Source organism: Temnothorax nylanderi, unplaced genomic scaffold, assembly GCF_030848795.1.
Source record: "Temnothorax nylanderi isolate EJ_2023f unplaced genomic scaffold, tnyl_v1.0 TNYL_tig0195_pilon, whole genome shotgun sequence".
NCBI lineage: Eukaryota > Metazoa > Arthropoda > Insecta > Hymenoptera > Formicidae > Temnothorax > Temnothorax nylanderi.
The window spans coordinates 308,127-323,428 of record NW_027249257.1 but is presented as its reverse complement, the minus strand read 5'-3'; the positions used below and the strand labels follow the sequence as shown (position 1 = coordinate 323,428).

The 15,302-nt window shown below is 41.3% G+C and overlaps 1 protein-coding gene across 2 annotated transcripts in view; it reads left to right on the top strand.

Moving 5' to 3' along the window:
- Cv-c (crossveinless c) overlaps positions 1-15,302 on the top strand; it is a 32,712-nt gene that overhangs the window by 2,589 nt on the left and 14,821 nt on the right. For both annotated transcript variants that reach the window (XM_071716879.1, XM_071716880.1), the window contains exon 2: positions 6,387-6,550. In XM_071716879.1, the coding sequence (XP_071572980.1) occupies positions 6,387-6,550 (164 nt within the window). The remainder of the gene's footprint in view (positions 1-6,386; positions 6,551-15,302) is intronic.

The window sequence follows — 15,302 nt, the reverse complement described above, 5'->3', positions numbered from 1 at the left end:
GATATTTTAGCAGTAATAAATAGAAGAAAATTTTGATTTATTTTATGCAAATGTATTTGATCATCACTGTGCAGTTTTTAATTTTTTATTTTGTAATTTGATTGAGTGATGGTAGTTATTTGATGCCTAGCGGAAATGAAATGACATTTATGGAAAAGCGATGTTTTCACGATAAACAGTACGACGTTCTACAATGGCATTTGACACACAATGTCGCATAATGACATTCACAAATCTAATATCTCCGCAAACGATGGATGCGACCCTCATAATAATGTTACAATATAATTGATGAATTTTCGATGAAGCTTCGCAATTCCGCTAGAGTACCACTCGATAACTCACTCGCAATTATTTTAATAACCTTCTCCGCAGTGAAATGAAATTAAACTACCGCATTAAAGTGCAACGCAAAATACAATCCAACGCCCACAAGATTTGGTTATACTTGATAATCACAATTCTCGACGCCGTATTATTCTAGCGAATTTTTACTCGACAATTTAACTGAAAATACTGCTGAATTTATTTGCAGTCGCAGTTTCGCGAATACCGTCGCAGTTTGCGAAAAGATACTTGACGCACTTAAATACGCAGTTTAATGCGTGCGCTGCGCTGTGCACGGATAAACATATTTACGCCATTGTGTCAGAAATTCGCTGCGCTGGCGGAGAAATCAAATTTCGCAAAAGAATAGCACGGCCGGTATATCGTTTCACCCAGCGGGTGATTAGGCGTAAACAAATCGTATTCGCGAATATGATCGCGTGACGTTCGTGTATCACGATCGTGAGACGCAATAATTTTTTTTGGTACGATCGAGCCGCGATGGCGCAATTGCGCGCGTTTAAGCGCTCGCTCGTGCGCTCGTCTGCATGCGTCCGATTGTTTACTCCGCGTTCGTCGCGACGGATTTATCATCGATTTCGTAATTATGAGACGATACATGTCTGGACCCACCTTAAGATATCGTCGCGTCTCGTTGGCGTCTTCGCAACCCTCGCGGAAGCAAGTGTCACGAGCGACGGGCACGAGGCAGTGTCAAGGGTTGACATTCTTCTGCCGCTGACGCATAGCGCCAGGAATTTCTGAGTTTGCACAGATAATACGGCGCGGCTACCTCAGATTATTTTTATCTGGCCCATTCTTTGTTTACTCCCATACATATTCGCATAACTCGCCATAGCTATATTTGGCGCTGATCTTTTCTGTAATTCAAATATTAATGTTTGAAATTATTCTAAAATCGTTAGTTACATACCTGAAAAGAATGTCTTGAATTAATTGCTAAGATAATTGAGAATCGAATTCGAATGTGTTATAATGTTATACTTATTCAAATTTTTTATTAATAGTTCCGATCTGTTCTGCACGATACGAACAAAATCCAATTTTTCATGTAACATGCGCATTTATTCGCGATTTATTCACACCACGACGCAGCTGCGAGTCATGATTAAAATGTTTCCAAGTTAACAATTCTTTCATTATTACTAACAATAAATTCGCGACACACTTAGCCGTGCGAGAAGTAACGATTAGCTTGCCGAAGTTCTCGACAAATTTTCCTCCATAAAATCCGACGCCGCAGCTCATCGATAATCCGCGATGCCTTTAATTAGGTGTTCGGAAACGAAAAAGAAGGCACTGTTAGAAAAGTTTTAAACCGCACGCTCGAGAATCGCGTCGATTCCAGGGCGGAGCACCTCGCTAAGGGGGTCGAAATGCAGCCTTAATTCTCAGGGCAGACTCGGGGCCGTTTAATCATCGTGATAAATTAATACCGGCGAACGCGCTCCCGCGCCTCCCATTTGATTTGTCGGCCTTAGCCGTTGTGCGTGATGTATACGTGTATATTCTGTGTGTACACGCCTGCGTATTTTACTTGTTAGAAACGTGATTCTCGAACGACGTTAGGTTTCGTACGGTGAGTCAGTGGAGCTGACCGTTGCTCGAGAGTCGAGACTCTCATAAACATGTCGCGGCGCAATGCAGCCGGACAGGAGACATTGCGATGCGCGATGCGGCGACCCACATGCCAAAAGCGGGAAGAGGAATGGCACGGAACCGGCCAGCCGGCGGGCCGTCCTAACTGCAAAGTCACATTTACGCCCCCGAAGAATTCGCGACGCGAACAGCTGATGTCCCCCTCGCGTGTACGAAAGCATCTGGCCGAACAACGGTTACTATCCAAACCACTATATAGGTTCGTTGGCGCTGGGCTGGTCATAACAATTTTTTTCTTTTAACATAATTAGATAGAAGAGAAATATCGCGACACATGTTGAAATCATAAGATTATTTTTAAAATTATTGTTAACATCATAAAATGACATTTTATTGAAACATTTCGATGCGAAACTTGAAGCGCTTCGGCACACTTGATCTGAAATTTCTTCAATAAGAATATTACGTGAGAAAAGGAGACGTATTGCGTGACTGTAAGCATTTACACTGACACGTTTATTAAGGGTTAAGGACGATCGATCGCTCGATATTTATCGTATTATATCAACACATTCACTTCAATTACCTAATACTAACAGCGGTACTACAACCGCAGTGCTATCGATAATTACATAACGCTGGCGCGAGCAATTAGGATACTAGGCGTGAGAGGGATTTACGAGGCGGCATGGGACTTTCACTTTTTGCGGTGCGCGTAGGAGACATGCGGCGACTTTATAAAACTTGAATTTAATTTGTGCGTGCACGGACCGCGTACAGCTCGGTCCACTGCCGCAGCCTCTGAGCGACGCGACGTAACCGCCGCAACGACCCAGATGCCAAATGTGGGAAGAAGAAATGGTGCAGCTTGGTAAACGACAAAGTTTATTCTAAACTGTCATAGCATACAAATGCATTCTCTTCGCCGCGGCAACGTCGTCATTGCGCGACTATTTTTAGTTCAGAACATATCTTTAATACAGAAGATGACTTGCATTCATAATTCTCGTGAATTGTATGAATGGAATGCACGAAGAAACCTGGGAGAGGTCGAAAACAGACTTATTTGTTAAATAATAAGAGAGTAATTAATAATATCATATAATAAATAATATTAGAATAATTAATATGATTATTACTTAAATTTGTTTTGTTATTTCTTATATGATACGTGTATTCATGATGAGAATGAAAAAGATTTATGAACCGTATTCTTAAATTTTAGAAAAATTTTGTTAAACTACCTTGAAAAGTCTCTTATCAAAAATTTGTAAATATCTATATAGCTGTGTCTTAAAGATATTATTAATTTACAGTCATATACTTGAGTATATATATCGCAACAGCTTCGAAACTATCAGCTCTAAACTGACAGCTCTAATACGTCGGCAGGCCTGGCGAACGCGAGTTTGCACACGTACACGTGCGTGTAAACTTATGCGTGCACGAGCGTGTGTGCCTAGGCGTATACGTACGTATACACGTGCGTGGTACCACTTACAAAGTGCACGATTGATCATAACTCAGACGAGTTCTCGCGATCGAAGCGCACTATGAATAGTAGCTAATTGACCCAGTTGAACCCGAGTCGGTCGGCGCAAGGCACGATATAAATACCGATACCGATGCCCATCGAACACGTACGGGAATCACGCGACTCACGTGCACACACACACACACACACACACACACACACACGGGGCCCACACACGCGCGCACACGCGATCTCGCAAGGATATTACCGCGGGTCGTGTCCGGCCCCGGCCGCGCGGAGGATCCCCTCGACCGATCCTTCGTGGAATTCCAGCGACGCGACCGAATGTGGGTGTCGTGTCTGACGATCGGCGTGATAAATTAAGGACGTGATCCGATCGATCACATCGCCATTCTTGGCCCGATGCGCCGCCGGATAAATTTATCAAGTCGCTCGCGGAGTGAATTTTTGTGTCTCGCGAACGACAACGGGTTGCCATTGTAAAAAAAAGAAACTGATCCTTTTCTTAACCTTGGTAAAGAAGATATATGTGAAAGAGAAAAATGAGAAAGAGAAGAAATTGAGAAAAAGAAAAATGCGAAATATCTTCCACAAAGGTGGACGAGTATGTGCGAGACTTGTTGTTAAATATGTGTCAATAGTAACATGTTTTTAGCGACAAACAAATCGGTATTTGCTGATGTCGACGTCATTGCGTCGACGAGTGAAAGTTCGCGCGCTAATTGATTCGTCAGACGAGCACCGTGTGTACATGATCAGCGAATTTCCCAGTAAAACGTGATTAGTTTGTAATTAGGACATCCAGGAAGCGCGCCGTTCATTAACGTGAATCTACCGATAGCATCATAAAATCCTTAGCGAACGATCTCGTTGCTAGGAAGTATACCGTTTGACGCGTAGATGGCGAAAGATATAAAGAAACGAAAGATATGCACATATGCAATGCGCAATGAATCAAATCATTCTTCATTGAATAACATTGACACAAGCATCATCCTATATTCTCGTCGGTCGACAGGCTTTATTAGAATGCAAGACTGCCTGCCATATCGCAGTCCCGACATATATTTCACACTTTCATACTACTTCGAGAAGCTCAATAAATTTTCTAGCGATAGGGAGTTTTTGCAATAGCATGTTTTACATTCGGTACACGCGTCAAATCAGTATGCAGTGAATGATAATGTGAACCTAAGGTGGAAATTGCTACGGGCGGTTTATAGGTGTTACACGACACGTTTATCGTATTCGAGAAGTACCTAAGGTATTGCAAAAACTTCTAGCTGTACACGGCGTGAAGAAATGTTAACGATTGGAAAATACGGATGCGCGTTTAAGCATTCCGAAGGAGGAAGCGAAGTGTGTACAACGTCGGTACGTAGAGCAGATAACTGGTTAATTTATCCGCTATCAAGTAACATCAGGGACTGCTCGAAGTCGTTAATCATCTTTACGCTTTAATAAGTGAAAATAAACGTGGCTGACATGCGCGTGCGCTTATAGTTCCCACAGTAAACGGAATTTGTTTTAATTACCAAGCTTGTTTGCGATAAACTTTAATATCCGTAATGGAACATTATGGCAACACCCTCCCTCCCTCCTTGGCATTTTATGCGAACAGATGAATCAGGTAGAATAATATTTTTAATATAACAAATATATATATTATACTTTTCACCGAAAAATGTTCGATACCATGGAAACGCTCGCCGTGTTTATTGAAGAGTCGTTCTACTTTGGGGTTCGACGAATCGATCCTGGGTTAAAGATCCCGGAATCCCGGTTAAAGATCGTAGAGCCGAGATCTGGTTCAGAAGATCTAGGCCAGCGTTGCGCAAGTCGTGACAGAAATCTTCCAAACTTATACGAGAGATTACTGCGACATATTTACGAAGAAATTCTGGAGAGATAGCAAAATTCACCATCGAAAATCGCGATTTTTATTTTCATTAAGAGTGAATCTTTTTTTTACTGCCACTGCCAGTGTAGTAGAAAATGAGAAAAAATAACGCCGAGATATTCTATTCACAAAAATTTAATGTTATTGTAACAGCTTTTTTGTTACGTGCAAAATGGATTATGTAACTATATAGAATCTGAAATAACTTTCGCAATTTTTATTGCGAACAAAAATTGTTAAATGATCGTTGTACAGCTTCAACGGACGTCAGTATTAATAATAGCATTTATGGCATGTATTTTTTGAAGCCATATTACTACGACATTTAACAGTTTTCGTGCGTAACAACGGATAGCAACGTAACTACATAGAATTTAAAAGTTTTCGTATATTATTTTATATATTTTTTTACATAATTACAATTTTTTAAACATAATTTTCTTTATTTTTTCTCACAATTAGAAAAATAGTTAAAGAAATGTTTCTGTATAATATTACAAAAGTGTTATTTTATATAATTTATTAAATTTATGGGAAAATACTATTATATATTAATAATTATAGAGAAACATTTTTTAGATATTGTAAAATCCAGTTGGATATCATAATAGATACTAATCACGTAAAAACAAAACGTACGTTTTAAGTTATTTATTTGAATTTAAACGTTTTGTACAAAAAAACAAAAAAAAGCAGAATGGAGCCGCGCGACAACGGCACAATCAACATGTGATAAGCTCTTCTCGGATTCACGAAGAGATTAATGCCCGCGGACTAAATGGACATGGATTTGGTCTATTCACGGCGTAATACCTGTGCGCGTTTAGCATCGTTCGATAATCGAACGACCCTGAATGTGCCGTTGCAACAAACAAACAAATGGCTGATACGGCGAATGTTTTTGACATTATCAAATATCGGCTACGACGTACTTTTTTCGTTTACGCAAATACGCGCGCGTAAGCGCGATACCTTATCCTATCTCGTGCGCGATAATCGAGTATGCGAAACGAAAATTAACGATCGTCCGTCTTCGTGTTTCAGACTATCAGTTTCCGATTGACGTTTCCGGCGTAGCCAAGGACCACCCTTTCCTCGAGGCCGATTCGCTGCAGAGCCTTTTCCGGCGTCTGCACGCCCTTAATCGTTGCGCCAATATGAAGCTCGACACGCATCACACGCACCACAGCACGAGCCACAGCAAAAGCGTGAGTATACGTTGAATTACTCGACTACGGAGCACGTACGGGAAGCGTTGCGCAAACGCGCGGATACACGGAGATGCGACAAGGAATTTCAATGAGAGTGCAATTAATTCATTGGAGTTAGGCCCAATTTTATTATACTATTGACTTCCGCATTTTACATAATTCTCGTAAGGAGATTTGCTGCGGGAATAATTTCGATTCCGCTACTTTTATGCTATTTTTGCCCTATTCCTCCGCAAACTTATTTTTCTTTTCTTCGCAGTTTCCATCTTTAAAGGTTTCCTTGAAATTCTCGTCGCATCTTCTCTCTTCGAGCGTTCTCTTGAGAATTTCCCGATAGACGATGAGATCTAGAGGAGACCTCAAGACGGAAATGTCAGATTAGAGCCCGGGGTCAGTTAGAGGAGACAAGGGTACTTAAATGTTTCTTATAGAATTCCATGGTGGAAACGATTCAAATGTCACGTTTTACAATTTTTCTTTTTGACGTCGCGCGTGGGTTTCTCTATTATTAATGTTTATCATTGATTTAACATATCAGTTTTATAATTAAAATGGTAAAAATTTTAATGAGTTGAGTTTATATGTAATGATATAAATGATAAATAGCACGTTGCGTGATAATGCGATTGATAACACTTTGCTAATAATGAAATTTTGAAGATTAAATTAAAAAAGTAGATAAAATAGTGTATAGGAGTATATATTATACGATTATAGACGTTAGCCACTCTCATATTCTTGCTTCGTAATCTATGACAAATCGACATTTGAGTCACATATTATGACTTTTATGACACGTTCACACATATGGTCATTGTTATGCACTAGATGAAAGCACCCGTGTGTACTGTTCTTACGACTATCTGAGTGGAACAGTGAACAAATGAACGGAATAGCAATCAACAGTTGTCACGTGACGGAAATAAATTCGTAGTTAATTACTTTGGAAAGCGCACGCTGGATACGCAATTAAATGTATCGTAACGACGTCTGGCAATAAATACCAATACATATAATGATTTAAAATCTATAAAATTTATCATGTTATTTATTACTGCGAAAATATTATCGTTATTGCAACTCGGAGATAGTTCGATATTACTTTTAATTAATCGGATGCTTGAGAGATAAAAATCTATCTAACTATAGCTAGTTGAATTATAACTTAAAAGCGTTTCTGCGTCTCTTCGTGTTCTTGTACGAATTTTACTTTACGCGGCGCATACATCGGTAAGATCCCAGTCGTACGTGAGCGGTCGGGGTGCGATGACCCACAATCATGTTATTTTGACTCCACCGTCGTGTACTACGCAGATTAAATACAGCTAATCCGAAATAAGCGCAGCGAATCTACGGGCCGGCGCGGTGATCGTAAAGATCAATCTGTGCGAATTACCGAGTGGGAGTGTTATTGGGCCGCTCTCGGGAGAGAGAGCAGGAAGCGTTCACTACCGTAACTCTGGGGTGAAGGAGCACGCATCGCAAATCAGAGTTAAAAGCATTTCGACGAAAGTCTAAATCAATTATATGATCCGGCTCGGCCCGACCGAGATCGCGGTGGATCTATCCGTGTGATCGCGAAAGGAGAATCGCTCGGATTTGTACACGTGTAGAAACGTATGCCGATGCCACAAAAGAGATGATATCATGGCAAATATCGATCGTGTCTTTGTAGACTGCTGAGTTTCGACATTGATTTGTGTATCGTATCGCGTATTGATCTCGGTTTTGAGATCAGCAATGAATAATGGATCGATTGGCCGGTTGCAATCCATCGATAAGCTCCTTGGAGTTTGCTCTATCGCGCGTGACGAACCGAAAGCGGGCTATTATCCGGTCGTCTGTATGCCAATTCTTCTGTAGGGAGACATTTAACTTTCGGAAGAGTTGCTCCGAATGGCGGAGAGGTCAATTCGTACCACAACACCCCAGATACGCTGAACGATAATTTCGAAATAAATTTTAAATTTGCGGTCTTCTTGCGATATTTAAAACTCTGTTTTTACTAAAACTGCACATATTTTTAAAAGTGTTGATTTTATTTCTAAGATATTTTCCAACATCTGTAACATTTTACCTAAAAGTCTTCGTTTCTGCACGATATATAACATGTCCTACCAAGCAAGGATTATTTTGTGTCATTGGGATCTACCGTAGCTAATTTAAAATTTAAAAAGGACTTCAGGATTAATCGATCGATGATACTACGGTACTGAGCATGATCGACGACTTTCATGCCCATAAAGGGTTCACGCATATGCGTGTTTGCCAGCAGCAACTGCGACAAGTGGCGAGCTCTTACCGGAAGCCAGCGCGGATCGTTACGCACGGTTGTATGTTTAATAAATAGAAAATTTATCTGGCGTGGCGACCGTGCGCAAAACGGACCGCAGAGTAAACTGGCATAAGGATTTTTCAAGCAAATGTCCTTAGATGGGGAGAAAGCGCGTTTTACGCGCACACGCGTTTGGTACGAACGGATATGTACGCGAAGCGTCTGGTCGCCGCTGACGCGCGAAAGTCTTGCCAAATTTGTAGCCACGGTGACTCGCAAGATACTCGTATTGCGAGATCGATTAGACGATTGTCGGTTCGTCGCCTTTTTGAGCAAAGATTATCGTATGAGGGCTTTGTGCATACGTCGAATACGATCGGTGTAACATTTCGTGCTTTAAACGAAATGCATACGATTTTAATCCACAAAGAAATGTAAATATTTTTCATATAAAATAAACTCTTAAGCGATAATATAATTCTTGAATTTAAATATCGAGACTGTAATATAAAAGTGTGTTACGCTCGTTAGTGTCTTATTTGCTACAAAACAAGCAAACTCCAGATTGTGTGAAAATAACTGAATATTTATATGAAGATTTCCAAGTAGAGAATCTTTTTTTAGGAAATTTCAGATTCCGAAATGTTAAGATTCTAAAAAGATTATGAGAAACTAAATTCCAGAACTGTAAGACTGTAAAACTTTGAATCGATAGTTATGATTGTCGCTAGATCGCGCGACCTCCAACTGTGAATGAAACGTTGTGGAGGTGTTTATAGCCGCTGGATTGAGATTAATCGAAATATACCGAGCAGAAAATACCGCGGTGCAATATCACCGTGGGGGAAAGTGCCAAGTTCCTAAGGCGGTTTATTTTCTGCCTATGTCTTACTATTTTGTTATCGCATTGACCTGATTTGCGCCCAAGGCCCATTGATCCTCGCGCGAGCCAGGTAATTTTATTCGCCCGTTTTAGACCGCGGCCGCTAAATTGCTCTCACCTTCGTCATGCGGCCAGTATTACGCTTACATAGTCCTCGTAACGCATTAGGTAAGATCAGTTTACAAAATGCCAGAATTGGGTGTGACGTGCCGACATACCATTAAAATTATCCCTGGGCTATTTCGTGATAATGAAGATGTGGCAATTAACGTAATGTGTTTTCTTTGCGGTGAGAAAGTTGTAGGAATATGAGATGATACAAATTTAAAGCATTAAAGCATTAAGATATTTTTTTGCTTCTTTCAGAAAATTGCAAGAGAAGATTTCACATGTATTCTTTAGTCATGTAATATAGTATAGTCGCGCGTGTATGTGCGTGTATAATTGCGGTGTGTAAAAAATTTAAGAGAAGCAGCAGGTTTAACGCATAAAATTCAACATATATATAATGTTCTGAGATAAAGATGAGTATCTTTATTGCTTCCTCATATTCCTTCTCTTTATCTCGACAACATCGAAAATTAAACTCTCCGGCCAGAAGGCGTTTTAAATAAAATTTTCGGCTGACGTCGACCTTGCACTCCGAATGGAAAGCACTGACCGACGTATTTATGCGTTTTACCGGGTGAAAGCTAGCCGCCCCGATGAGACGTGCGCACGTGAAGTGTAATGATCTACCGAATCGAAGGCCTTACGAAAGCAAAAGGCGGAGCGGAGGCCCTCCGGCGTTGACGTTCTCGCGAAACGATTCTGGTACGAAACGTGCTTCGCGAAACGTGCGATTGATCGATACGAGGAAGCGACACGTAACATTGTCCGTGACTGAATGAACGAGTCGTGACGAGGTTCCTAGCTCTCGCTCCACAATAACGTAATCCGCCGTGGAATCATCGCGACTGCACGCGCGATTGCATTGAATAGATTCGTTCGATTTTCGCATTTTCCCGTAGTCTTTATTTTCCCCGACAGACGAGCGTGCGATAGTCCCTCCCGTTTTACGTTGAAATATTCTCGTTCTTCTTTGCTGTGTAATGAATCTAGAATCTGAGGAAATTTCTTCAGCATGAAATCTTCCCGGAGGGAAAGATCAATACTCTGAAATGCCGCAATAGCGTGACTTCGAATTTTCAAACGATACTAGAATATGCTTGCGTCAGTTCCATAAGATTATGGAAATGCGAAAGAATTTCTTTACGGCCGGATCTTCGCGTGCGTAACGCATATAAGTACGCGGGCAGGAGAAAGTGGAGGAATGACTGATGCGTTTTATAGGAATAATTTATACGCGAGCGTCGCGCGTAACTTAATTTGGTAAAGCGACGTAGCAGCGGCGCGGCGCGACGCGGCGCGGCGTGGCGGCGTACAATAATTCGTGTAAAGGAGTAGTAGATATCCGGACTTTCGCTGTCAGACGATCGGGTCCCTTTTCCTCTCTCGCCGGCGGAGGTCCGAGTCGTTTTCGTTCGATCCTCCCTATAATTGTTATTAATAAAAGCTTTCACTCTCTGCGCCCGTGACCGCCGAAAATGAGATCTCTCTCGCGCGCGCGCGCGCCTCTCGATCCCTGTGTTTGTCGAATCAACGAAAGTGGCAATTTGCGGCAATTGGGTCGATTTAACAGCGGTCGTATTATTGTGCTCGATCGACCATGTTTTCGTGCCCTACTTCGATCTGGTTCTTGAAAATTGCTGCTTCTCTGGAGCTACGCCGTTCGCACTGATGAAGGTAATAAATTGAGCCATTTAGAGGGTGCGTATCTCAAGCTATTTGTGCTTATCATAAGGTTGTGTTAAGAAGATTTGTGTGGCTTGATGTTCTATAATAAAATCATAATTTCCGAATTAATTATTAAATCGATATTATTTTATGCTGAAACTGCTGTTATCTTAATTGAATTTAAGGCATGTAAACGTAAATAGACATGACACAATACAAACACATATTAACATTTATGAAGGGAAGCTCTTTTTAAAGTGCATTGTTATTAATGTCACGGTAAAATAATTAATTTAATAAGGTAGAATTATTAATTTAATAATTTAATAAGGATATATTTAATATCAACTTAATATATATCCTTTATTTAATCAAATTCTATCATGCATTACTATCTTTCAGTTATTAATACATACACAGCAGATATGAGCAAAACTTCTAAACTTTTAGAAAGTGCGGCAAATTAAATTGATTGCTGGCTTGTTAACTCGCGTTTACGGGGAGCACGAAAATTGCAATCACGTTAAACGAGCGCACGCTAATGCTGAACAGGGATGGAAGGAAGAGGAGAGACACGTAGAAGTATCATCGACGTCCTATCCTCGCGAATATACAGGAGGACAACAAGAGAGCTGAGAGTAATTATTTGCCGGCGCGTTGGCCAGCTTTTATGCAGCCTTTACCGCGACACAGACACACGTGCCGTGATTACATGCATGTGCTCGCGCAAGCGAGAGTATCGCGGACGAAAAAGAGGGAGGCAGAGTCCGAGTTATAGTGAGGGATTTCGCGGCCGACTCATTAATTGGCAAACGGTTAATTACCGGGCAGGAAAGTCGTTATAAAATACTATCTATCCAACTGCCTCTCCCCCTTTTTCCCCCGTTTTTTCTCTGCGTCTTGGCGCTTCGCTGTCTCTCAGTTTCTCCCCATTCTCCTACTTCACTTCGTTCCCTCCATATCACCGTAGATTTCTCCTCACACGAACCTCTCTCCTCGTTTTTCTTTTGTCGGTTTTAGTTTTTTGCGTCCGCACATGGTTTTCTTATTTCACTTGATTTTCTTTTATCCACTTTAAGTCTGTGTTTCCTCTGCGTCTTCCTTTTCTTCCTCTCTCTACACCCCGTCTGTCGGTTTTTCTTCCTTTCTATATCGTGTCTTGCCTTCTCTGATCTATCTTCTTCTCTTTTTACGCGTGGCCGCCCCTTTTCCGTCGGTTTCCCCTTTTTCCTATGCGACGCTTTTTCTTTCCGCCCAAACGTTACGGACGCTCTCTCGCATTCAGAACGCGTTCAGCCAGGGGAAGGAGTGGTGGTACACGTAATTACATACATGTATGCACCCGGGTTGCCGGCGTGGGCTTCGCCGGTGCGTAAAACCTGGAAACAGGTTCGGTACACGCAACCGCGGAGAACGCCGTGCTGGCAGACTGCGCGGCACGGTTCCACGTCGCACCTGCATATCGCAGTCGTCACACCATTGGCAGGGCACACGGTAGTCAGTAATAATACCCGAGAACTTTTGTAACATTGTGCGCTAATAGAGGATTGACAGTAGTTATAAAATTTATTCAACCTGCATACGGTATATCGTTTTACGTATATTAAAATAATTTAATTGAAATAATTCCACTTATTAGACTCCTCGCATTTCTCCATGATAAGATCTCTCGTAATTTTAGTTTCGTAATTTCGTTCTGGAATCGTAACCGGGAATCGTAAAGGCAAAAGGAAAAGTGAACAACACTGTTCGTTCGCGTTTTATGCCAGCCATATGTTCCTGGATCAAGGCGTTTCAATATTCTTGACGTGGATGAATAAATTCCGATCCTTCGAGACCCATCTGACATTATACGCTCATTCTGTCGGGATAATAATACCTGGCATACCTGAGCGTGAATGCGAGTCACAAGTGAACGGTTAACGATGAACAACTTAAATTGTCCTACTATAGAGATAGCTGATTCATGGAGACTCGAAGGTACCGTATTTTCCCTCCAGCATTCGAGGAAATATCGATCATTATCTGCGGTTTTTCCGAGGCATCGTCTCTCTCTCTCTCTCCTCGGTCTCTCTTTGAAAAGTGCCACGGATTGTCGGGAAGGCGCGACACGGGGAACGAAGCGACGACAACGATGCGTCTCTTTCTCTCGCGCGAGTTGACAGGCGCAAACGACAGCCGACATTCCTCCGTCGATCGCGCAAACCGGTTGCCATAAATTCGCGCGAACGCGAACGCGACTTGCCCCGTTTCTACCGCCGATACCCGTATCGGCGCGCCGCGCTTTTTCCCATGGCACGACGGTCGGTGCACCGTAAATTTTATGTATGTATTCGGAAAAACGCGCCGTTCGTTCGCAGCGCAAAGTGTATATAATACGTCTCATTAAGCCGAAGTTCGTGTTCGACGTTTGTGTTCTGGGTTTCACCGCACTTCCTTCTATATACCGTTTCTTCAATCAATCTGCAGTCGATTTTTACTTCGTAACAACTTTCATGTGGAAAGTGTTTTTGTCAATTCCTTATAATTCTTTAAATATTTTTTTAAATATTTGTATATCGTAAAAATAGAATCTGTTTTGTAAAATCTTTTAGGAATTTTTAATTTCCTATAATTTAAATAAAAGTGATATTTTTATTAGATGTAATATAATTTATATTTAGATATATATTTAGATATATATAAAAATGAAAATTTTAATATAAACGAATGCACTGCAAAACAGTATAAACACATTTTTTATATGAACATAAACGCGGCATACTTGTGACATTCAGCGTAAACATACATAAATGACATTTAAAAGAGTCATATTTTACTTTCTTCGCGTTTATTACTTGATATAAATTATATTTAAAAAATTACGTCATAAAATACATATCCTGCCTAATATAAATTTTCCGACAGCGGTGCACGGCTTGCTCTCAACTCAACCAAGATGTTAACAAGCTTCGCGTTCTTATCTCTCGCGCAAATTAATCCAGTTACAGCTCGGCTTATACCGTAATTACCCTACGGTGCCGCGTGAGAGGAAAGTACCCACGCTCGATAATTAGCGCGTCCGATTCGTCGGAACCCGCGCCGAAAGCGTGTCATTTCTTCTGCAAACGCGGTCTCTGCGTGTAGAAAGTACACGTCCTCGGATGACGACGAGGATGGCGATGATTATCCGAGCGGGATGTCGGTTCGCAACGACGAGAGCTCCCTGACCCGGGGAACTCCTTATCGAGCGATCGGGCCGAGCGGAGACGGGCGCGTTTCTACGGTGGCATATACCGCAGAAATCGGACGACAGGAAACGGTCATTAGCGCTAGGATAAATGTCCGCTTGTCACGCTCGTGCATATGCGCATTTCTATGCCGCACCGTTATATTATAACGATCTGAGCGCGAGAAGTGCACGCCCGGCGCGGATCTAGTTTTTAATAGACCGCCGCTGTGCACCTGCACAGCATAATCGCCATTCTCATGCTCGCCGGAAGAGGATTACCGAGAAAACGGTCTCAACTTTTAATCGCGCGCCGGGCTGGATTGTAACACCAGGCATATAACGGAATCTTCAATGCATCTCTTTCCAAGAATTTTAGAAACACTAAATGTACTCGTTGTCGTACTTTATCTCTATAAATTACTGTTCGCTATAAATACTTGTATAATAACAAACTATTAATTAATGTGTTATTATTTACTAATAATATTATACTAATAATATACTATTATAATAGTATAAATTATACCAATATAAAATTATACTAATATTGTATTAGTATATAATTAACTCCGACAATTATACTAATATAAGATTATACTAATAT